Consider the following 24,112-nt stretch of genomic DNA (forward strand, 5'->3'; position numbering starts at 1 on the left):
GTGGTTCTTTAGGCTACTTGAACCGCACCCCAGCCTGGCACGAAACATTTCGGAAGGGGGGGGGGGGGGGGGGGGGGGGCACGGGTTCGGTGTGCCCCCCCCCCTTCCTCCTGGCTACGCTCCTGATCCTCAGGTAGTCAAAATTAATCCGAAGCCCACCTATCGACTGTGTAGCGTCGGCGCGTCAAACCTCCCAATCAATCAATCAATCAATCAATCAATCAATCAATCAATCAATCAATCAATCAATAAATAAATCACAACCGCAAATAGTTCTCCGCATCGCGGAAAAAACTGTTCCCAAGGCAATAAATGGCCCACAACAACTGAGCAGTGCAACAAGCTACCCATAACCAGCTGTGTACCGGTGCAGATATGCATAGCTGAAACAGCAATTGTAACCTTGGAGCTCCATTCTCGACTTCGTGAATTATCCTTGAATCCGTAATGTTTTTTTTTTTTTTGCGTTAGCAAAACGTAAGCAACCAGTCACGTGTGCCCATATAGCTCTGATCATATGCAGTGTAATTTGACGCTTAGCTTACAAAGATAACTACGAAATTATCAGATATTGTACATAAATTATATAAAAACACTTATCATGCATTATAAAAATTAAGACGCCAGCTCAGCCTGCAAGAAAAACAACGGCCCAAGGCAATAAAGTATTGTTGATCCAAAAGCAAGCGAAAGGCGTGTGTTAAGCTAAAGAACATTTCACAATCTTTTTAGCCGTATCTATTTCTTTCAATCTCTTTTAGTAATATACTTGAGTTTTCCGCTTCAGTACCCGCCGCGGTGGCTCAGTGGCTAAGGCGTTGCGCTGTTGAGCACGAGGTCGTGGGTTCGATTCCCGGCCGCGGCGGCCGCTTTTCTGATGGAGGTGAAAAGCAAAAACGACCGTGTGTACAAGATTTCGGCGCACGTTAAAGATCCCCAGGTGGTCAAAATTAATCCGGAGCCCTCCACTACGGCGCGCCTCATCGCCTGCGTTGCGTCGGCGCGTTAAACCCTACAATCAATCGATCAGTTCTCCGCTTCAGCGCAAGCTTTGTTGCGTTATCACCTTCCCGACTATCACCGCCGCCACGCTATTGTCTGCTGCTATGCTGCAAGCTTATGGTGCGATAACAGAAAAACACTGCCGTGACCATCGGTTGCATGACGCGGTAAAGACACCCAAACACTACGTCAAATAAGCGCAGAGCGTACTGAAGCCGCCGATTCGATCATTCGTCAAGCTGGAACTCAATCAGCGCAGTAATGAATAAAACAGTGAGTCTCCTTTGTTTTGTTTCTCTGGAATTCGATAATGTGACCCACCAGCTTACTAAGAGGAGTATGGAAAAATGCAATGCGTTCGGTTATTTGTAATGGAGAGGCTTGCACTGCCCTCTAGTGTTCCTGTCACGCCAAGCAAATATTTGCTGTGCTATTGCTGAACGTTACAAAAAAACGGGACGTTGTTTTCATGCTCGGTTATTCCTGACTTGTAAAGAGAGAGAACTATAATTCTTTTGCTAAAAAACACCCTAAAACCGCGCGTCGCGCGAAACTGCACCTGTTGCAAATTCACGGGGATTTCACGACGCTTAAGGGTAGTGAAATTTTTTGCCCTATTTCACGGCGACGGCAGCCGCCATTTGCAAGCTGTTACGTAACCTTACGAAACTTTTACGGGTGCTGAAGCTGCCAATGTGTGACGTTTACGTCCCCGCCAACTGTTTATATTACGCCGCGTCATCTCTGTCTACCATAGAGAGGGCACTGTGTACAAGCCAATATTGTTGTCGCATAGTAGAGACAGGCCTACGTTGCCATACCTGTTGCATTTCGTCTAGTTCTTCAATGCCAGCTAAGAAATATGCACCTTCAGAAGTGAGACAAAAGGTAAACTTTAGAACTGGTGCCAGTAAACGTCAAGAAACGTCAAAATGATGAAGGCTAACACAGCCGTTTTGTCAGCCAGAAGCACTGACCAAACTTTTAAAGCCAATCATACAAAGTTTCCCGCGAATTCGCAATTCACGAAGAATTTGTGGAGTTGAGAATGGGGCCCCAGGTTATTCATAGCGTCAAGTTTGCCACCATTCCTAAACCTTTTCGGTTGCAAGTTTAACGCACAAGGAGTTTGTTTTAATAGAGTTCTGGGGTCACGCACTTTCATCCATATCTTCGTCTCGTTGCATTAAAGATGCCTTTTTGCTTTAACTAACAAAAATATCGCACGTTTCGTAGCTCTGTGTGCCGCTCTTATTTCCATACACAAGTTGGCTTCCTTAATAAATGGCACCTGAACATCCGTGACCTGCAGCTCTAACGCATGAAAGAAAGGTGCTAGTTCACCCAGAGTATCTAGCGACTAGACAAGCTCACAGAAATGGCGGTGCGAACTACATTTACAACACTTTGAGTATTCGAGTCTTTTCCAGTCTCTCTACGTCGGAAGCACCCTTCTTCATTGAGAGTGCAACCTACAATTTCCACGCTCCTTCTTTCAAACATTCTATCACTTCCGACGGTTGCTTTCCCCGGAAACGTTTGACAATTGGTTCTATAGAAGAAAAAAGTCGCTACAGCCACAATGGTAGCCTTGACATTTGCCTATTGTTTATTGTTTATTGTTTATTGGGTGGTGCCCACCAACAGCACTAGGCCTTCTTGGGTGGTGCACACAAAAAGGACAGGGCGACACACAGATAAACAAACGGTAAAACATGGAGACTGGTTATGAAGTGCAGGGGTCACAAAGTACATAGTACCACCGCACACGCGCGTGCTCGCAGGCACGCACACGCACTCACACACACACACGCACGCACGCACGCACGCACACACACACACACACACACACACACACACACACACACACACACACACACACACACACACACACACACACACACACACACACACACACACACACACACACTCAATTTATACATTTAAGGAATTGAGATTACAGTCAGGTACATTAGCACGCGCTGAGACAGGGCTTGTGACAAGGTATACTACAAAGTACATTGGCATACACGCAAGTTCAGTACAATCCACCGTCGTAACTTACTGGGGAACGTGGATACTGGTATAAGTACATATAAAGCAAAATTTATATGTATGCACGGCACATACGCTCGTGAGTGCAAACAAAACATACATACACGCATGCCCACGCGGGTGCATGTGAAGGTGAACAAGTGCAGGCAAATGCGCACGTGCATGCATGCACACACACCTGCGGACACACATACATAGGTGCACGGGAGTATGTGTACGGCAAACGGTGCAAGTGTAGAAAATGGGAAGGGAACGGAAAACACGAACACGAGATAACTTCTATACCATACTGAATGGGCAACAGCGGCTTCAAATGCATGCATTTTTCAGGGCGCGTTTAAAAGAGTTAACATTGCCGGAAAAGACGTCCAAAGATGCACGAAAGTCATCATTGTACACACGTTGCACACGGCACACTGGAGACAGCATCTCTGAGGTGGTCACATCAAAGCAAAGGTGGGGGCGGAGAGCTCGAATTGGTGCCCTTAGCCGAACAGAGCTCACTAATTTCGGGCTGTCGAATCTGGAGTGGATACACTTGAACAAAAACACTAAATCGCGGTTTGTGCGTCTAGATTGCAGTTCTTCGAGCTTCAGCCGCTTGATGACATCCTCGTAAGCGTATTTCTCGTGTAGGGTGTAGCGGCGAGAGAAGATGCGCGTGAACCTTTTCTGAACCCTTTCCAAGCGCAAAGACGACGACGCACTCATGCAGTTCCAGACTGCCGATGCAAACTCCAGCTTTGGGAGTACAAGGGCTTTGTACAGAGCAAGGAAACACGAACCTCCTGAGAAGTCCCTTGTTGCAGGAGAGATAGCGCCGAAAGTCCGAAGAGATGAGCGTGCGAGGTAGTTTACATGCGGTGTGAATCGTAGTTTCGAATCCATCAGAACGCCCAAATCACGTGTTTCGCTTACTCTTCTTATCGTCAGAGAGTCGAGGTGGTATGGGAAGGTTAAAGGAGAGGTTTTTCGAGTGTATGAAATTGTAACGGTCTTCAATGGATTCAAATCTAAGTAGTTAGTTTTGCACCAGAGGGAGATTGCTTGTACGTCGCGTTGAAGCTGGGCGCAGTCCGCCTGTGATCCCACTGCGCGATAGAGTTTCATGTCGTCTGCAAACTGCAATAGAGATGAATGCTTTATAATTAACTGCACATCATTCACAAATAAGTTAAACAATAAAGGACCGAGAATAGAGCCCTGGGGAACCCCGGACGGTACAGTGAAGCTGCGAGACTTAGCACCAGCGTACTGAACAAAGTTTGTTCACTGTTTGAGGTAGGTTGCAAACCACTCGCAGAAAGCAGGAGCCAAGCCATAAGAAGACAGTTTGCGAAGGAGCAAATCATGGTTTACGCGGTCGAAGGCCTTGCTGCAGTCGAAGTAGATGGCATCCATTTGTTGACGTGAAAGTATGTACTTGCTGGCGTCACTCAGAAAGCAGGCAAGGTTTGATTCGACGGACCGGGCAGGTATAAAACCGTGCTGATTACTATGAATGAGGGGCCGGATTTTGGACAAGAGATAACGGTGTACTACTTTTTCGAAAACTTTTGAGAAAGAACAAAGGAGAGATATTGGTCGGTAGTTCCCAGGCACCGACGCATTTCCGGACTTATGGAGAGGAAAAACAACGCCGGGTTTCCAATTTGTCGGAAAGTGCCGCTCTTCAAGCGAGAGACAAAAAGTGTGGCAGAGCAACGGCGCGAAAATGGCAGAGCAGCCTTTTACAATGAAGCATGGGATGTTATCATGGCCTGAGGATTCCTTCGAAGGTAGGCTGCGGATAGCAGCCGTGACATCCTCAACGGTTATGTTGGGCGTGTGTATGACATCACCTATCTGCGCGAGCCGAAGCGGGAAGCCGCTGTCGCGTGACGAGGAGTACGCGGACGAGAAGTGTTTTGTGAATATTTCAACAATGCTGGCTGGGTCGGAAACGATGGTGTCGCCATCCTGCAGAGTAATCCGCTCAGGGGCCTTTCTTGTGCGCGTGCTAAAGATCCGCCAGAAGTCGCTCGGGGATCGGGTAAGCGAAGATTCTGTGAAGTCCGAAAAATGTTTTTTGTCGCGAGCGAGCAGCACTTTCACAAGTGAGCGCTGTTCTTTGAAGTTAGTGTCGGCGGACGTGTCGTTTTTAGCTTTCCTTAGTTTGTGGAATCGACGCTTACTGCGCAGCGCGCTGCGGAGTTCTTTGCTGAACCAGAAAGGGAATTGATGAGGGCGCTTAGACTTTTTTGGTATGTGTTCGTCCATTGCTTTTTGGACAGTTTTTGTGAGCAGCTGCACCGCTGCGTCTGCATTATGCGATGTGTAGACTGGCTCCCAATTCGTCTCCTGGAGCGTTATGTAGAGGGCATTGTAATCGCCACAGGGAAAATCAAAGAATGGGGTCTCCATGCGCCGCTCATAGGCAACCGGTAGTAAAGCCGTGACAGTGAATGGTTCATGCCACGGGTCGACCGGAACAAGGTCTTCTCGAGCGTGTTTAAGGTCTAGGGAGGTCAAGTTGGAGAAGACGATGTCAAGGACATTTCCTGCGGGGTTAGGAGGAAGTGCAGCATATGCCAATCCAGCGAATGAGAAAAAGTTAAACAAGTGAGCGGCTTTGGTAGAATTGCCAACATTTTCCCCGGGATTCCACCACTGGCCGGGCACGTTGAAATCACCGAATAAAAGAATGTTGTACTTTCCAGGGTCTATACTTTCTGAGAGGTGCTGAAAAACGGACGCGAATGCGGGGAAGTCTAGAGTTGGATGCATATAAAACACGCCAATGAGCAGGTTTTTTCCGCGGTTTGTCTTTGTTTCGACCCAAACGCATTCATTTCCCAATTCAAGATCAGCTCGGCGAAACGCAACCATGGACTTTCGCAGGGCGATTAAAGCTCCTCCACCGTACTTTTGACCGGTGCGTTCGTAGTCTCTGTCATGGCGAAAGACAGCGTACTCGTCCGGGAAGTAATCTGTAGAAGCAATTTGGTCTGAGAGCCACGTCTCAGTAATGCAGTATACGTCGTGATCGAAAAGAACCACATTATCAAAGAACTGTTGTGCTTTTGTCCGTAGGCCTCGTGTGTATGCGCGAAGAACGTATACACTGTACTGCCGTGATAGCTCGATACTCAATTCGCAGCCAATTTTGGTATCTTCCTTTACCCCTTCAACTTCAACTTTATTGAGCATTTCATACATAGAAATTCTAGGATAAACGCAAAAAGCTGCAAAGCTGCAGCTTGATGGGGTGTTTGCCCCTTAAGGTTGACTGGCAAATGACAAGTCACATCTTCAGCGTTCATTTTACCTTGAGAAGTTTTTGTTCTCTTTGTGTTTTTGTGCTTAGGATCATCCCCCTGCTGGCACGCCTAAGCCGCTTAAGAACTCACCTTATTTCGAGTGATACACAAGAAGCATCTTTTCAGCAGCACCTTCATCTGTTGATGGGGGCTGAATTTGACTGCATACAGCCGCTTCACTTCGTTCTTTTCCTAGTTAAAAAAGAAACATAGCTGAGCGGTCTCTAAACGGGAAAATTAAGTTTGCCAAATGTTAGGTGCCGAACCGAGACGCACAAACTGTAGGTTCGGAGAATATTCAGTTTTCTTCTCTTATTGTGTTTTAGATGCGGAGTACCTTAGGACCGCACAATGTTCGTCCGCGTCCGTGCGTATAGCATTCACAAACGCAAAACATCGCACAGGCACCGGCAGGATTCGAGCCTGTGTCTGGTAGACCAGACAGAGTTAGTGTCAGTGGTTTTACCTACTGGGCTACGATTTTTTTTTTCTTTATTATTGGGCTACGATTGTGAGTTAGTACCCGATAGTCAAACGGCTTACTCCCTCGCCTGTAACTGTGCGGAGTACCTTAGGGCCTCCCAATGTCCGTCCGCGTCCATCCGTGCGCACACCACCATCACGCGAAAATCAAGCGAAATTCGATTTGAGCCGTGAGTTGCAGTTTCATTTAGAGAACAATCAAGGTGCAACTCCCGGCTCAACTCCAATGACGGTAAGGGCGCAAATCGGATGTCACTCGGGCGCAACATGGATGTTATTTCGAGTCCCCGTACTCCCCACCCTCGCCATCATCCACGGAGTGGAAATGCTGCAATTTTCATCCATTCACTGAAAATTATTTACAGCATAGACGCAATCTTCTCCGAAAGGAGCATTTGTTTCATAACTGTCAATCAAAGAGGAAATGGTTGCTTCCATTTAGTCCGATATAGTCAAAGCCTATGTCACTTAGTGCCTTATTCGGTATATAGGGCTGAGTGGCGATTAATGCACGAGTCACGAGTTTTCATACCGTATGAGTCGCCACTTAGTATCTCTTTAAATCAGTCATCACAAATATTATCGTTTCACAAAATTTGTTTATTAGCTGCTGTTAGTTAAATTTCTCTACACAAATTCTTAATTTTTTAAACTGCTTCCAATTGTTTCAGCTACTATTTTGATGGCTGTTTGATGTTTTTTCGACAGAAGTTATTTGCCTTTCTCTAGGGTCATAATCCGTCGCTAATTCTTTTTTGTGTGCGTCTGGGCCCGATTTCACTATTCTGTCACAAAGGCATGTGTAACTTCGACACACTCTTCAAATAATACCCACAAACTTTTGCATCACCAACATTTTATTCTAAACAATATTGTCAATTTATTGTTTTAAATATATTATATATACAACCCTCCCTGTGCACAGTAGTAAAAAATGTTTTGAGTTTGCGTATCCAGAAACCTTCTGTAGATCTATTCCATATATTCGGCCCAAGGGTAGCTTCCGCGCCGACGAATGACGTGTATCGAAGAGTTAACTCGAAAATCTCGGGAGGCTTGAAAGCGGTAATATATAACAGGTCTTACGTGAAGATTCGGGTGCACTAAAGACTTTTCAGGCATTTGTACAAATGCAGGGACTATATTTTTTAAAGGGAGGCTAAAAACATTGTGTTGCTAAAATGTTGCAGTTCTTTATCTTGGTGAAGTTACTGAGAAGTTACTGAAGTTGGTGAAGTTACTGAGAAGGTGGAGTTCCACCACAAACCAGGTTTAACATAAACGACACTAAGCTGACAGGTAAGCGAAATTGAGTTTACACGTGCCACCTTTACCCAACTGCGTGGAGCGCACCCCCAACCTGCATGTTTGTCAGCGCTTGAACGAGGAACTTCTTAAAAGGAGGAAGGAGACCACCACTCTCTCCTCTAGAACATCAACGAACGTTTAAAACATCCCAGACATCCCACCTACACCCCCTTCCCCCGCTTGAGCAAAATTGCACCTGCTAGAAAACAAGATTCCTCTGTCTGTCCTTTATATGCAAGACAAATTATTTTCTCGCAAATGACGTGCATAACAAACGTTACCTTCTTGCTCATAAGCCTTCCGCCATAAACGGTTTCGTGGCATGAATCTGTGCCTTTCTTTCCCACGTGGTTCACGAAGTCGTCAGGTGTGAATGGCCTCGACAATTTCGTTGTCAAATTCCCGTACTCGCCGGATGCAATTTCTGTAACTGGGAAATTAGGGATACAACATTCGATCAACACTGCGAGGGGAAATTTCGAGTGATTTAAAATAAATAATTTATACTTCATACGCTAGGTACAGAGGGATATCATGCGCAGGCAATTACGGGTTCCAAGTAAATTTCGAGTACCGAAGGTTCATATAGAGCTGACAACTTCGGGTATGCGAGTACTGTGTTTCGCGCGTACATCATAAAACCGCCTAATCAGCATGGTTTAGAAGCAGTGACTTCAAAAGTGTCTGAAGTAGCCTAACTACAAATTTATCGTTGAGCGGGGCAAATGTGTGTTTCACCATCATACAGTCTACTTCGGTCTAACTCTCAGTGCCTGGCCAGTGATACTCCCGTACGCCATAAGAAGTTGAGGTGTTCCCTCTTATGTCATCAGCATTAGCAAATCATTTTCTTTGCTGTTTACTAGTCCACGCGAAGCAACCTGATGTTACACGGGATTCTTTGCATTTCCTTACGACTAGCCTCTTTACGGGCAAGAAGAGTCTTAGACAGGTGACATGGGATGTGAACTATTCTTATTGTGTGAAAGCTCGTTAAAGTCACGTTCCAATCAACGCAAGTTGTCCCTGTCAAACATTTTTCATCTCCAGCCTCAGGTCATAATAACTTTACGCGTGCCCCAAACAGTAAACGGAGCACGGCTTGGAGGTTTCGAGGGTATTTCTCCGCAATGTGCCTAGCCAGAAACCTCGGAGTGACTTTTCTAGAAATTCATTCTAGAATAAAATCGGGCCGCACATATTCTATTTGTGCTGGCAGCCGCAAAAAATATAAATTATTCTAATTTCACGAAGCAATGCTCCGTTTACTTTTTGGGGCACCTGTACCTAAATAGGCTGGTACTCAGTTTTGCAACCAAATAAAAATATCCTAAGTATAAATACTCTAAAACACAATTTTTGTTGCCGTATTAAACTATATTGTTGAATGAATAAACTTTTAAATATCGATACTCACTGAAATCAGACGGGTTGTGGAAAATGGGGCAGTGAAGGTTCTGAGAGCCAAGGAACGGCAGCAGCTGGTCCACTGAGTCGTTGTAAATGCACATTCCGCCAGAAAGCATGTAAAGCTACGATACAAAATGTCAAAAAACCGCCAAAGTTTGGTAATCATGCATTTGATACTTTATCATGGCGTATAAAAGATCTCAAACGAAGTCGTTTTAACAACACTGCGTATTTTTGCGAGGTTTACCATTAAACTGACCGATAATTTACATTCTCGACAGGGGTGTCAACGCAAATATTGAATATTACCAGTACAACGTATCAAAGGCATAGTTTTAATTTGTTCAAAGGTGCGATATTCTGCACGCAACCCAGCCATTCTACGTGCCCCTAATAGTACCACGAGACTCAGGCAACAAGCCACCGTGTCGCCAATGAGTGAAATCTTCATAGGTAGGATGCGGCATCATAAAAATTTTCAGCCAAAATTTCCCCAAGAAAACGTATGAGTGTTTAAATGTTGCCCTGAAGCATGTATGGTTGGAAAAATTTTTTCAACTGAGAGTTCGTTTGGTTTTCTCTCTACTTACAGTTGCGTCCGCGCGCTTTGTTTGTTGTGTTAGGAGCAGGCGAAGTGTTTGAATTGTGAACGCAATAAAATTCGTATACGTTAAACAACGGCACTAATATTTAATAAAATTTATTATAATAATAATAGTATCTTTACCTGTTACGAAAACCAATCGAAATACGTATCCTTAATATTCATTTGGACAAAAACGCATAAAGAAACATGCGTTTTTTTATTTCTTTCGGAGGACGAAAGAAAAACCCCGGGACATCTCCACTATTGCGAAACCTGGAGAGGGCGAAGCATGCAGTGTATAAGTGTATTCTTGGCGCCTTGGCGTTTTTGTCAACGGAAAGGAAACCGTTGGGGGGTGTCGGTATCCAGCTTTGCTGTAAAAGTCTGTTGTCTTTGAAGCACGAAGCTCTCTAGCGCGAGGCGTAAACGAGTGTCTCGGTGTTTTCTTAGTACGCGTTACCAAGTGCTCCAGCGGGAGGTCTAAGCGGGTGTGCCGGTGTTTTTTTTTTTTTTTTAATACGCATTACATTCTAGCGCGAGGCATAAACGAGTTTCCCGGCGTTTTAGTACCGTGACTGCATGAGACGACGATTACGACAACGACAGGATATGTCAATAGCCCCAGCCCCAAAGGGACTTCGCCCCTAAAAAGTGTCATATGGTGTCATGGATACATACCCGCCCGAAGCCCTGACCACAGCAAATAGCTACACCTGGCCACCAACTACGCTGGAGATTGTCCACCCATAGATTAAATCAGGAATTCTGGCGTGCTTGCCTGCTTCCTTGCTTGCTTGCTTGCTTGCCTGCTTGCTTGCCTGTTTGCCTGTTCGCTTGCTCGCTTGCTTCCCTGCTTGCTGGTTAATTAGCTTGCTTAAAAGTTCGCACGAGCAGAGGCCTGATTTTCGCCTTTCACGCACACGACGACTTTATCACGGAAAGATCTCCCATTAGCAGTTCGACAGAGCAAAAATCACAAAAGACATTTATCTGCTTTACAAAATAACACAATACGGGTCCTTTGTCTTGCGTTCATCTGTTTCTAGCGTCTATTACGCACTGTGAACATGAATTTCATACCCATAGCAGAATGTTTCTCACTCTTGACCTTTGAAGCGTTTAAAATTGCTGCAGAAAAACGAAGAAAAAACCACGGAGAGACACACATGGCATTGTGTGTCTTGTCTCTTGTTTTCTCTTGTCTCTTGTGTGTCTTGTGTTTTGTCTCTTGCATTTCCGCAGCGGTTGTCCACCCTTCAAAGTATGCACCAAATTGCCCGAATAACAACGTTATTGGACTGTTGGCTGTTTTGACTATGCCTTTTTTATATACTTTTTTGTATTTTCTTTCATCTATAATGTCGATCCTCGTTTTCTAACGTTATCGCTGCACGTTATCGAACCCACAGCGGAGAGGCCAACAAGTAGTCCCACCATATTTTACTGCCGTTCCCAAAGTGTTCTTCATACACGCTGGCATTTTCTGCAACAATCCTTTTTCGGTTATGTCGACAGCATGAGTTTAGTTTGGCTGGGCAAGGTGTACGAATACCATAAAAACTACCTAACTAATAAGATTACATAAAAAATTGGCCCCAATGCCCGCTGTCAAGGTGGTTGGAAATTAAAGCTTTAAACAACACCCACAACCATTTCCCATGCGACGTCACTTGAATTCACACACGTGGCTCTACAAAGAGCGAAGCCAAAGATTCTGCCAGCCGTTACCTGGAATTCGCGGGGACGGCGTCCCGAACTTAGCAGCGTCGGCCACGGCCGGGCTAGAGCGGCGGACGCCGCCGCTGTAGCCCGGCCGTGAGTCGGGAGAAAGAAAACGGAGAGGAGCGTCTTTCGAAGGGTGAGACAGCGGAACCTAGCCATCCTGATGTGGTTGCTTGGGGCTACACCACCACGCGACACAAGCGTAGACACCGATACAATTCGGCATGTGATCTTGGTGATTCATATTTATACCGATCTAAACTAGTTAGTTTTGTAAGTTTGAGAACTGCGCGAAAGCTGAGGAAACTTTTATAAACACTGTTTATCAGAACCAGTTACTCCTTTCTCCTTTTGTAATACCTCTTAAAGCGCAACCGAATTTGTATTCACCAATTTAGAAAACGGAGTCCCATTCGTGGCAAGCAGTGCGCTAAAGGTAGCGTTTCTCTAGCGGCCAGATGTCTGTATGTGGTCTCTACATTTTGTTTTCGCGCCCTCAAACCAATCCTTAACGTACCTTTGCCGTACGACCACTTAATTCCGTCGGGTCCGGGTTACCCAGGAGGTGCAGTTGAACAAGTTAATCAAGCCGTATAAAGGAAGCGCGCAATGAACGCGAAGATGCGCCAAAACAGGCCCAAAACGACCGTCGCTAAAGCAGACGACAAGATCGTACCGCCGACGCACCCACCGGCGAGGAGGCATCTCCACGCGGGGAACGCTGGGTAAATTCGCCGCCCCATCTACAGCGTGCTCCGTGAGTGAACCCCCACCCCCCTCCCCCGCCCCCGCCGCCTCCGCCACGTTGGGACTTTATTGTCCCGCACGCCGCGAAAGAACCGTTGGCTGTAGAGATAGACAGCTTTGCTTTAAAAATGCACGCCTGCTATATTTTGTTACGGCTTCTTAATTTCATCTTCCTCTCATCTTCAAACAATGTCCTCTTAAGCAGAGAAGAATTAGTCCTGCACCAAATAAACTCAGAGACAAAAGGATACATATTTCACAAATCCTAATTCCTCATTCACGATAAATTCCTCATTCGTGCACTCACCCTGTCAAAGTGCGAGAAGAGGGTGGCGCTAGGGTTATGGATTGAACAGATCACTGTGTGTCCTGAACCAGCCAGGGACTTCAGCACCCGCGCACAACGAAGCGCCGAGCAACTGTCGAGGCCACTGCATATGGAATCAATATTGTCACTAAAGTTTTAGGATAGCCGCATAAAGGTCACGCACGGGAACCCGCGCTTGTCACTTATCGGCGTAAAATCGTGAAGCACAATTCACTCAAACAACTTGCACAAATTTAATAACAGCCACACAAATATACAGCCACACGAAGTCTGTATATACAGTAAAGGTATAAGAAAGTAAGTAAAGTAAAAGTAAAAGCAAAAGTGTATATCAGCAAATCTCTTTAATTCTAACTTCAATTATTCGAATTTATGCATAATTGTAACTCTACAATTTGGTCCGGCCAAGCTCAATAGAAGTGTATGTACAAAAATCCCGGGCCATCTCCAGTAACGTGAAACCTGCAGTGGGGCGAAGCATCCAGCTTATAAATATATCCTTGGCGCCTTGTCGTTTTTGCCCACGGAGATGGAACATTTAGGGGGTAGAGATATGCAGCTTTGCTTGAAGCACAAAGCGTTCTAGTGCGAGGCGTTGGAAAACGAGTTTCCCGGTGTGTTCTATTAGTACGCGTTACGTTCAAGTGCGAGGCGTTGGTGTTTTAGTACCGTGACTGCGACGACGGCGAACGACGACGAACGACGATGACGACGACGATGACAGGAGACGCCGACAGCCCAAGCCCCTATAGGGCTTCGCCACTAAAAGCCCGGTAATTCGAACACGAGGGAGGTAATTCAAACTCCGCGGATAATTCGAACTCTGCGGCACTACGCCGGCGGCTTGGGTCCTGCCGTACGGCCAGAGAAATGTGCCCGCTGCTCACACACGACGCTGCGTCGTCTTCGGAAGGTAGAGAAAAACGAAAAAAGGTGGCAGAAAACCGTGTAAAACTAATTAATACTCCCATGGCGGACGTTTGCTAAGACGTATTCTTTGCGGACTACGTCAGTTTAAACGCCAGTGCAGTGCTGTATGGTGCTTTGGCAGATGCAGTTATCATTTCTATGTCAAAAACGCAGAACCTGACGGTGCCTTTTACTACGAGGAGGTGAAGGAGGACTGTACACCAAAGCGGCTGCCCACTCGGAAGTCATGGCCTTATTGAATCCCGCTCGTCCTTCCTCTATGAATGCGGACCGGCTGTTGTTCACTTTTTAAAGAGGCGGAAGAGGTGGTTTTTCGCCACACTAGCTAGTTAGAGCAAAGCGCTGGCTGTCGTCTTTAAGGGCGAAAAGCAGTCTGGAAACCCAAACTAGTTCAAACATCAAATTGTTTACATGCCGTACTATTGTGTACTGTTGCTATTTGTCCCTTTCATTTGAGCGTTCATTAATTCGAACTCAGGTGGTGTCCCCTTGGAGTTCGAATTAACGAGTTTTTATTGAATAGCAGACTGCAGCCACTCTCTACCACACGCTCAAGGGAGGAGCATAGTTCCAAAACTGGTCCCGCCAGCTCTTTCTCTTCGTTTGGTTACAGCGGCAAGCGAACTTCCGTCAAGAAATCTGAAAACTACCCTGAAGGATGGGCCTCCGCCCAGCCGCTTTTCCTCTAGGAATAAAAAACGTTACAAGTTACCAGCCATTAAATGAAACATAACCGATTGTGGAATTCGTAAAAAAAAAGATAAGTTCAACAGGGCACATGGAACACAATGCTGACAGGGAAGAGCACCAACGGTGCACGCAGGAACAGGCTGCAGTCGGTTCTCTTGGTTGTAAATCGGCGCCAGTAGCCAAATTAGCGGGCACAGGGTCAGACATGTGTCCTATTTCGGGGCTGTACCAGGATAACAGATCGTAGGCTTCTATTATTGGAGGTGTATGATCTGCCGCCTTAGTTTTCCCTTTACGTGTTGAGAAATGTGAACCACTGTACGTAATGAAACTGCGGCCAAGCACTGGAGGCCATAAGAACGTTATCTGATATCCCCCTCAAGGACGGGACATGCCGTGTACTTTTATGCAGTTCATTAAATAATCCTTTTCACAGAATATCATTTTGTCATACGGGATTATTTTCCCCGTTTGGAAACGAAATCTGCCTTGAGTCATTCTTCTTTAGCCTTTTTTCACAGCGGAAAGTTTAATCGAAACGCCTGAACTACGCAATACCATTACAGAGGGTCAGAATTAGAAAATTTCCCCGCATTTCCCCGAGGAGAAGAATGTGAAAGTGCGAATGCAGGAGTTGAATTTGCGCGGTTCGGTAATGTTCGCGAAAGAGAGATCACACACACACACACACAACTACAAAGAAAGAAAGATGCATTTATTCACCGACACCTATTTGTGTTGTCGTTGTACTTGATTGCTAGAGCGGATCTCAGCTTTGAAATTTCGTGTCAGTACTCCTTTAAGCGGGTGCATTAGCCCTTCTCACGCCCGATTCCTGGCCAATCCCCCACGTGGGTATGTGCCATGCACAGACACCTATTTGTGTTGTTGTTGTACTTGATTGCTAGAGCGGATCTCAGCTTTGAAATTTCGTGTCAGTACTCCTTTAAGCGGGTGCATTAGCCCTTCTCACGCCCGATTCCTGGCCAATCCCCCACGTGGGTATGTGCCATGTCAGCGGCCAGGCAGCGCGCGCCCATCTCCCCCCGTTGCCAAGGAAGACGAGGAGATTCCTGGCAAATCCCCCACGTGGGTATGTGCCATGTCAGCGGCCAGGCAGCGCGCGCCCATCTCCCCCCGTTGCCAAGGAAGACGAGGAGCGCGCGCACCCGCAGCTGTTGCTATGTGGACGGACGGCGGTCAACCGAATTCAGGGTCGCTTATAAAGTGCATTCGCACTTAAAAACTCGAATCGTGCCTTAGGAAAGACCGTGTTATAAGGAAATCAGACCAACCGAATGTTATCGCTCTTAATATGTAGCTACAACCTTCACTTTCGACATCACTTGATACCAGTTAAGTCGTTATTTCTTCCATTTCACTATTGTGAGCTAACGCACGGGATAGCGGAGGACCCCGGCTAGCTTCGCTAGAGAAAGTGCTACAGCCTACCCGCCGTACACTAGCCCCAGCGGAATCCGAAGACTCACGCGTGGGTTCGAGTACTCGCACGCGGTAAACAGACACCGGCTATCCAAAGTAAGGCTGTACTGCCTGGCAGATACAGGGCATATCCCAGACAACACGACTGTCGCTCGCGGAGGGACAACGGCTCCGTTCGCTCGCTCAAGCCGCGGGGACTCTGACACCGACTTCTGTCATCGCAGCTGCGGGAAGAGAGGGTCCTCCCTTGCTACCGGTCAATACCGAATCTCTGTGAAGAGTCTTTGTGGAGCTATCTGGGTTCTCAGTCATCGGGGAATTAGGTGTAAGCACTCCCGAATCAACCGATTCCGACCAAATCACCCAGACGACTCCCCTCCGGAACGCTCGCGCGTCCAGCAGGTCGGTTAGAGGGAAGAAGAGGTCTCCCCCGGGTCGGGGAGTGAGTGACACGAAGGAGGGCGACAAACTGGTCCTTCTTCCCCCGTGCCCTCCGCAGGCGTTCGCGGCGAGCCGGTTGGGCGAGTCGCATGAGATCACGACGAGGTCACGACTCACGTGATGTGGCGGCTGCCCAAAATGGCGGTTCCGAGGTCGCCAAAACATGTGCAGACGAGGCGTAGGGAAACAATGGTCCCCACACTATAAGTAATTGGCGCAATCGGCATTGTGTCCATTCGGCAGTTGTGAAGTTCTTTGGAAACATCGGAATCTGATGTTTTTATCACAATATGATTGCTATCATATTTACTGGCGAAAATTCCAACAAAACAATCTGCATACATAAGGTACAGTAAAGCAGTTTATAGTATTCACGCTTAAGACGAGACAACATTGTTACCAGGGGGCACCTTTTTCATGGGTTAAAACTAAGTTATATTGAAGCTAGAGAATTCCCATTTAAATGACTTTGTTTTTCTTGTGCTTTGCTTTATTGTTCGGCAACCTTCAGATTCTCTTGCACTGCTAAATCATAGTAGAAACAATTTTTTAGTGCAGCCAAACTCACCTCGTTGGTTCGTCCAGAAGCATGACCGGAGCTCTGCTGATAAGTTCTTGAGATATTGCCAGCCGTCTCTTTTCTCCACCCGACAGACTATTCGTTAATGTTCCTGCGCAGTGGCCCAGACCCCAACGAGAGATTGTGTCGTCTACCTGCATGCATGAACATAGAGATATCCAAACATTGTGCTTTAGAGTCAACCATATTCATTGCATACTTCTATTCAATCTTGTTTTCGCTTACCTTCAAAAAATTGTCGCCAGTTCGACTAAAGCAAATTAGCTATACAGGCGCCACAACCCAGTTGGTGGCCAGCGGTCGGTGCCGAGGAAGTACGGAAGGCAAAGGGGGGCGCTAGATGTCTTTGCATCCCCAGAAATATCTCCCAAACGGCTGCTGATACATTTGTGCATTGACGAGAGAGACAGAGAGAGACTCACAAGATTGAGCAATTCTTGGTGTTCAAGTGTTGGGAGGCGGAGCTCGGCGCTCATGGTCAGGGCTTCCCTTACTGTCAGGTGCTGCAGCAAGCAGTCGTCTTGCATGACGTAGCAGCTCTGCATGTTGAACAGCTTGCTGTCTCGCACGTAACCGTTGACCTGGACCTCGCCTTCGTAGCCTTTGTCACTGCGAAACAAACCAAAGCACAACGTAGCGTAAAAGCTGATCTTCTATTTCTTCTGGACCTTGCCTTCGTAGCCCTTCTCACTGCGAGAAGAACCAACGCACGACGTAGCGCTAAAATATGACCTTCTATTTCTATCATCGGCAAGCGCGACCATGCGCCCATTGCGAAAGTACTGACGGCACCCAAATATGCATTAGACAAATATTCCAAATGTGTCGGACAGAGATTCCAACAAAGACAAAGATCTTGGACAGCGAAGGGCCCGCTTTCTGCCAGTACATTTCATTTTAAAAGTTATTACGAATTTCAGTATATGGATCTTTTTCACATTTTTGTAGCTTTTATATTTTGCACACATTGGCTTTGACCCATAGCAAACATTTCGAAGCTTTCGGGGAGTTCACAGTCCGCAGCGGTTTGCTCAACAATTTTACTTTTGCTCTACTCATTTTCTGTAGTGTCACGCCTAGCCCTTTCAGCACTGGATTTTTTATTTCAAGCAAAAATTATTTTGCTGCATGTTTCCGTACAGCTTTAAATCTCAGAAGCACAGCAATGAAAAATTACGCTAACAGTGCAACTATTTATTAATTTACAGGCCTGACAATTAATTAGGTGATTAGGCAATAAAGGTTTTCTTTCTTGTAAAATTTTTTTTTGCCATAAAACCTATGACATCCCGATATTGCAGAAAAAGTATAAAGCTGGTAATCCAAGTATTTACAGATTTACAAACATTTTGACAAACAGGAATTTCCTTTTCCTCACTCGCCCCGTCGTCACACCATGCGTACACTGAAGCTTCTCCTGTTTCATATCGTCCAGCCCCGCGAAAGCTCAACAATGGGGATGTCTATCGCCAGAAGCACCCTTCAACAACCCTCACACAAAACTAGCAGTTTTTCTTTTGTTCTTAAGGCGCTCGAAGATATTATGAGTTGTGTCGTCGTTTGACGATGCCAGGGCCGAAAGGGCTAGTGTCACAAGATAAGGTTACAGAGTATCAGTACTCTTTTCTCCCATTGTTCCATGCCGTTGCCGTGATCATTGAACAGTTTGCATCACGTGACACCTGTTTGCACTGCGACGGTACATGGGCGCCTCCATATTGTTGTTCATGCGTTTTCTCTCCGTCAACTAGGGTAGTCTCAGCTTTTCCTCCCTGCTCTGCGGCTGCGTGCAAATGGCGTCTTTCCGAATGCGAGTCAAAGATAACGCGCTTCGCAGCATTTCAGCTGCTGAAGTATGTCCCAAGATGTCGTGTTACTTCGTATTCGGAAATCGGTTTACAAACGACCTCGATTAAGTTGGCGGTGAAGCCGCAGAAGCGGCATCTGGCGACACTGACAAACACCAAAATGGCCGCCGTTGCTCACTTGCGTGCCTCAGTGACAGCACTCTGTATCTTATCTAGTGACACTAGTCACACCATATTAGAGTATGGCGTTTGAGAAAACAAAAGTAGATTCGTCCCACACAGTCACGACCAACGCTGGAGGCTTTGAAGCACGAGTAAAATGTACGCAATTTTCAGCTATCAGTTTTTCGCACAATATTCATCCCATTTTGTGAGCTCTATAGAAGTAAAGCAGCTTTACAGTTGCGTGCGTTGTAAGGAATGGCATAAAATAGTTAGAACAACAAGATCATCTCACATGTGGCCGGACACAATATTTAGCAAAGTAGTTTTCCCAGCTCCCGAAGGTCCCATGACAGCCGTGAGGGTTCCGGGAGCTGCTTCCCCATAAAGCCGGGACAGCACTTTTTTCTTCCCTGCAAAGATTTAAGAAACACTTGGGAAGCCCGTTGCTGCAAGCACCCTTGATAAAACGTAACCGACAATTTTGCGGGCAGTAACTATACTGCAGCCTATACCTTCTCTGCGGGCATATTTCACATTAAGCATGCTGTAGTAAATTAAAACATTGACTGCGTACGTGTTGTCGTTTTGTGTATACTATAGGATTTTAAAAGCGTAATGTCAAGTAAAAACGTTGCTGTCCGATGCGGCAACGGGTCCTGTCACTACCTGCATGATAGATACAAGCCACAGTTTACCTCTTGACATTAGCGACGAACAGCCCGTGTGAAAGCCTCAAGGAGAATCTCATTTACGGTTCAAATGCAACATGAAATGGCAAGTGCAGTTTGATTTGTTCCTTAACAGAAAATTTCATTTGGAAGGCATGGCTGAGATTACGTCCCATGACTGCCGGTTCAAGTCAAAATTTGGTGATAGGGTTATATCAAAGACTACGCGCTGAAGGTAAATCTTGCTCGCTCATTGTGTTGAAAGATCAGTCAGTTTTAAAAGCAGCAGCAACATTTATAGTCATGCTTCTGCGAGTACATTATGACCGGTTATCCCGTACAACCTCTCATAATCTATTGTCACTGAGAATTAAGAATGCGAAAGGTCGAATACAATAACCACTTGAATAAAAAAACAAATTCGTACGCATGAGTTACAAAAATTCCGTAGGCGCACAATACTGGTAGCAGAAAGTCGTCTAGACCCTGGATGCTATACTTGATTTTTTGTCCACCCATAATCATATTTCGTGTTCGGAAAGATTGATTGATTGATTGATTGATTGATTGATTGATTGATTGATTGATTGATTGATTGATTGATTGATTGATTGATTGATCTTCAAATGCAGAATTAAATTGCGCCGCCGAAAACTAGTCGGACCAATAATCCTGTACCACGATGTCTTTGAGAAAATTTCCTCTAAAATCAAAATTATCGGCTTTCGTTGAAAAACGCTGTGCTTCAAATAAAATAAACTCCCTTTACCTTTCCCATTTTGAACGCAAAATCCAATGTTCTTCCATACGACGGTTACTTCAGGGCATCTCTGCGGTCGAAGAACCTCTCCCCCGTTCACAGCCACGTCCAACTTGACGAGTGTTTGGCTTCCGTGTTTCATGTAGGCTTGCTGTAACATAACAACAAATGAGTTTAATGCCTCATAAAATGCAGCATAATTTTTACCGGAAAGTTTTGACCCAGATACAAATACCGGTGAGCCCCATTTTGCTGTTCGTTCGGTTGCTCTATAAATTAGTTATTTAAAGCACTCGCTCTAATAATCTTTTCAGCTTACTTTGAATTAAGTTCAATCAAACGAAGCAATCTGATGTAAAGCCAATGAAGAATTGTGTACATGAGAAAAATTTACACCATCTTCCCGCGAGGGGAACCATGGGGTAGATGCGACGCATCGGGGGTTGCCGTTGCGTTTTCGTTATGTTAGCGATGTCAGCGTGTGGATTGCTGTTGTTGTGTATCCTATTTACGCAGCATGCTCACCCCCGATGCGTCGCATCTACCCCATGGTTCCCCTCGCGGTAAGATGGTGTAAATTTTTAACTGAGCGCAAGCTGCGCGCTAACGCACAGCTGGCACGGTGACGGGAGCGAGCGCAGCCGAGCGCAAGCTGCGCGCTGACCGCGCTGACGCACAGATGGCGCTGCGGTGAGAGCGGCGGAGCGCGCAGCTGCCGCGGCGAGGAGAATGGGGGAGGGATGCGGACTACGCCGCGACAACGCGGGACAAGGCGAGTTAAAGAGATGCGTTGCATCTAAAAACGAACGGTTGTTTTTCCGCGAAGAATCAATCGCAGTATTACTCCTACTGTGAACGAAGACAGGCTTATTCAGTCGTTATTCAGGCTCGTGCCATAAGAAAAAAGAGTATTCATAGACTTCCCAGTCCCGCAACCGCAGACGCTGAGCGCGCCAAACGTTAGAAACAAAAACAGGTGAGAAAGGAAATAATCTGTGAGCAGTGACAGCACCTGATAATGATAGCTTCAAAGTACAGCCCAAAAGAATTTTTTACCAGTGTGTTGGCAACCCCATTTTAAAAAAATATACCATAGCCGGCCTTCTTTCACACCGCAAACGAGTCGACCTTTCGGCAAGTTGGCAGTTTACATCATAAGGGTCAGCGTAGTAGACGAATAAACGCGAAGAAATTGAGACATTTTGAATTTGTTCAGGTATACACCGGCCAAACCCGTTAGTGAGTAACTATTAGATTATTCGAACCCAAGAGCTCACTACAAAAACAATACATATTCACATGCCCCAAATCCTTGTTGCGTGCACAGGTGTCTTCCGGTATTTCCCAATACTATCTTCATATCTGCCCGCGGAAATCAGTTTCCGGCGGAAGTTGTTTAGGCTTTTCTGATTAGTATAAAACGTAGCGTGTGTGTAAGCGTGCCGTCGATAGTTCCGCACGGTAAAGAATTTCCGTTCTTGAACTGTTCCATGAATGAGTATCAGTTTCAACTCCTTCTAGCTTTGCGTGCAAAGCGTACTTTCGGATGCGTTTGTAATCGAAGTATGGCGTCATGATGTAGGGACCCGTGTGTTTGGTCGTAGTATTTATGTGTGTGTTGTATTTTCAATAAAATTATTTGAGTGCAAATTCGTTCTGTCCTCTCCCTTTTTTCGCGTGTGTTCGTCTACTACGCTACCCCTCAAGATGTCTTCCCAAACATTATCACGCACTTTCTCTAGCAGGATTCACGCCTAGATTCATCCCTCAGGATTCATGCTTAGATTCATCACGCCTAGATTCATCCACCCCTCCCTGCTCACGCTTGACAAGTCCTTTATTTGCGGCGTAAACTCATTGGAGTGGAATCGTAGGTTTCTAGGCGAAAAAAAGGAACACACTTTTTAACTGTGGCATGGTGGCATGGGTGGTAAGCTCGGCAATGGTCGCACGGCAGGAATGGACTGCAGCCTTTACACAAGGACCGATCTTTAGCAGGGGCAGAATACGTCTCAATATGTATTGAGGATGTGACTCACGAACAATGTACCTAATCCAATGTAACACGATCTGTCCTTTTATGGGTTGGAATTGTTCCAGTGGAAAAAACAACACGACGCCACTTCAGGGAACTACCCATTAAAAAGTGTTTCCAAGTAAACGCCTTAAAGGCTGACCGCTATCAGCACTATGGAATTCTATGTGTCGTAGAAAAACTCCTCCGAGACCACACTGGAAGTTGCCCGGAAAGCGTAGCCGGCAAAACAAAGGCTGTTACTGGTTCACACTACAGAATCTGAGAGGAAAAAAGGCTGCCTGCCTGCAGCATTAAAGTATCGCAGGTATGGTTCAAACTACAGTTGACCTAAGCTAGCCTATGGGCGCCGTCGAATATGCTGCAGCTGTTTTCAGCTCATTGTATGCTCCACTCTAAGTGAGCATACACATGTCAACGCGAAGCATGAAATCGTAAAAAGAAATCCCCGTGAAACCATCACAACCTCCCAAAGGCCAGTTAATCAGCCTAAGCTTAGAAAATCGTCTCTTTTTGACGGTATTACTTTCTTGAACAGCCACATGAGATGTACCTACGCACTTTAGATTTGCTGCACTTGTAACACCATAAATTTTTCCTCGATACCTCAAAGCCCAAAATAACAGCTCTCGCTCAACTAATTGAGTATATAATACGTAGGTAGGGTCAGAATAAGACGTAATAGAATTGGCAAAAATTTAAAGGGTGACGTTTCTTGACACCTTTTAGTATCCTCTCAGTCGATGAAGTGTCCATAGACGATAAAACTGCCAGCCCCCATAAACGATTCTCTAATATTTTCGACGCAAACCGTGTCATTGTCGCCTGACGTTTTACGTTCAACTTAGTACCGATCAAAGGTGGTATTGCCAGAAAAAAAGATGAATATAACTCCAAATTGACATACCCGCTCTCGAGCTACTGCGATGACTTCAAGACGACGGCCAGCACAGTTTATTTTAAAAGAAAGTTGATTACTCCCGTCGCACTTACAGCCAGTAAAGGTCCCCCTCAGAATTGGCCGGCTTCTCGAGGCTATGTTTACTATTATCTGTTTGCTCCTTCTCCTTATTCCGACGTGGTCAAGGGGGCTTAATACAAGTAACCTACTTACTTGGCCTTCATACTGGCTTGTTTGGAAGATCCGTACGTGCGTCACCCAAGGGTTGCGATTACGAAGTTATCTTTCAGCCTTCTCGGGTTTGCGAAGTTATCTTTGAACTGGGGCGCACGTGGGTTCCAGATTTTCGTCTGTGACGCCTGCTGCGCGATATCCAAGTAGCGGTTTTAAGGCTTTAAATAACGGCATGAGCCCACTGCTAACAAAAACTGTATTATTCGCAAAATAAAAACATGTATAAGCATAACGCCTGAGGGTTTTCCCAAAGCATGAACGCGAAACAACCCCAGGCTAAGATAAAATGAGCCCCGCGATGCCGCGGCTTTCAACAAATGTCTTTTAAATTGACCATGCGCACACAGACATGCATAGTCCATTGTTCTCTGTACGTTTTTCAGTCCCTAGACAAATCACTAGGCAATATGAGTCACGTCTAATTGGCTATGAACGCGAAAGCACGAATGTCCAGTTGAACGCCTGAGCCTCCTTGCTTTAGCCTCGCGTTGTCGAAAGGCTTTATCTTTGAAAGCGA

At 45.9% G+C, this 24,112-nt stretch overlaps 1 protein-coding gene across 2 annotated transcripts in view; it reads right to left on the reverse strand.

Moving 5' to 3' along the window:
- The window catches only part of LOC144179644 (ATP-binding cassette sub-family G member 1-like), a 44,151-nt gene extending 20,421 nt beyond the window's left edge, over positions 1 to 23,730 (reverse strand). Inside the window, exons 1-9 of one of the 2 annotated variants that reach the window (XM_077708077.1) lie at positions 23,368 to 23,730; positions 20,435 to 20,576; positions 19,290 to 19,407; positions 17,447 to 17,633; positions 17,013 to 17,158; positions 12,920 to 13,043; positions 9,565 to 9,679; positions 8,429 to 8,577; positions 6,447 to 6,548 (exon numbers count right to left, since the gene is read on the reverse strand). In XM_077708077.1, the coding sequence (XP_077564203.1) occupies positions 6,447 to 6,548; positions 8,429 to 8,577; positions 9,565 to 9,679; positions 12,920 to 13,043; positions 17,013 to 17,158; positions 17,447 to 17,633; positions 19,290 to 19,407; positions 20,435 to 20,567 (1,074 nt within the window). In that variant the 5' untranslated portion in view covers positions 20,568 to 20,576; positions 23,368 to 23,730. Of the gene's footprint in view, positions 1 to 6,446; positions 6,549 to 8,428; positions 8,578 to 9,564; positions 9,680 to 12,919; positions 13,044 to 17,012; positions 17,159 to 17,446; positions 17,634 to 19,289; positions 19,408 to 20,434; positions 20,577 to 23,367 lie in introns of those variants that run through there. The other variant, XM_077708078.1, reaches the window with a different exon arrangement.
- Positions 23,731 to 24,112: the final 382 nt, after the last annotated feature.

The sequence above is a fragment of the Haemaphysalis longicornis genome, unplaced genomic scaffold (genome assembly GCF_048455015.1).
Source record: "Haemaphysalis longicornis isolate Haplotype H1 unplaced genomic scaffold, Haemaphysalis longicornis Haplotype H1 scaffold_4, whole genome shotgun sequence".
Lineage (NCBI taxonomy): Eukaryota > Metazoa > Arthropoda > Arachnida > Ixodida > Ixodidae > Haemaphysalis > Haemaphysalis longicornis.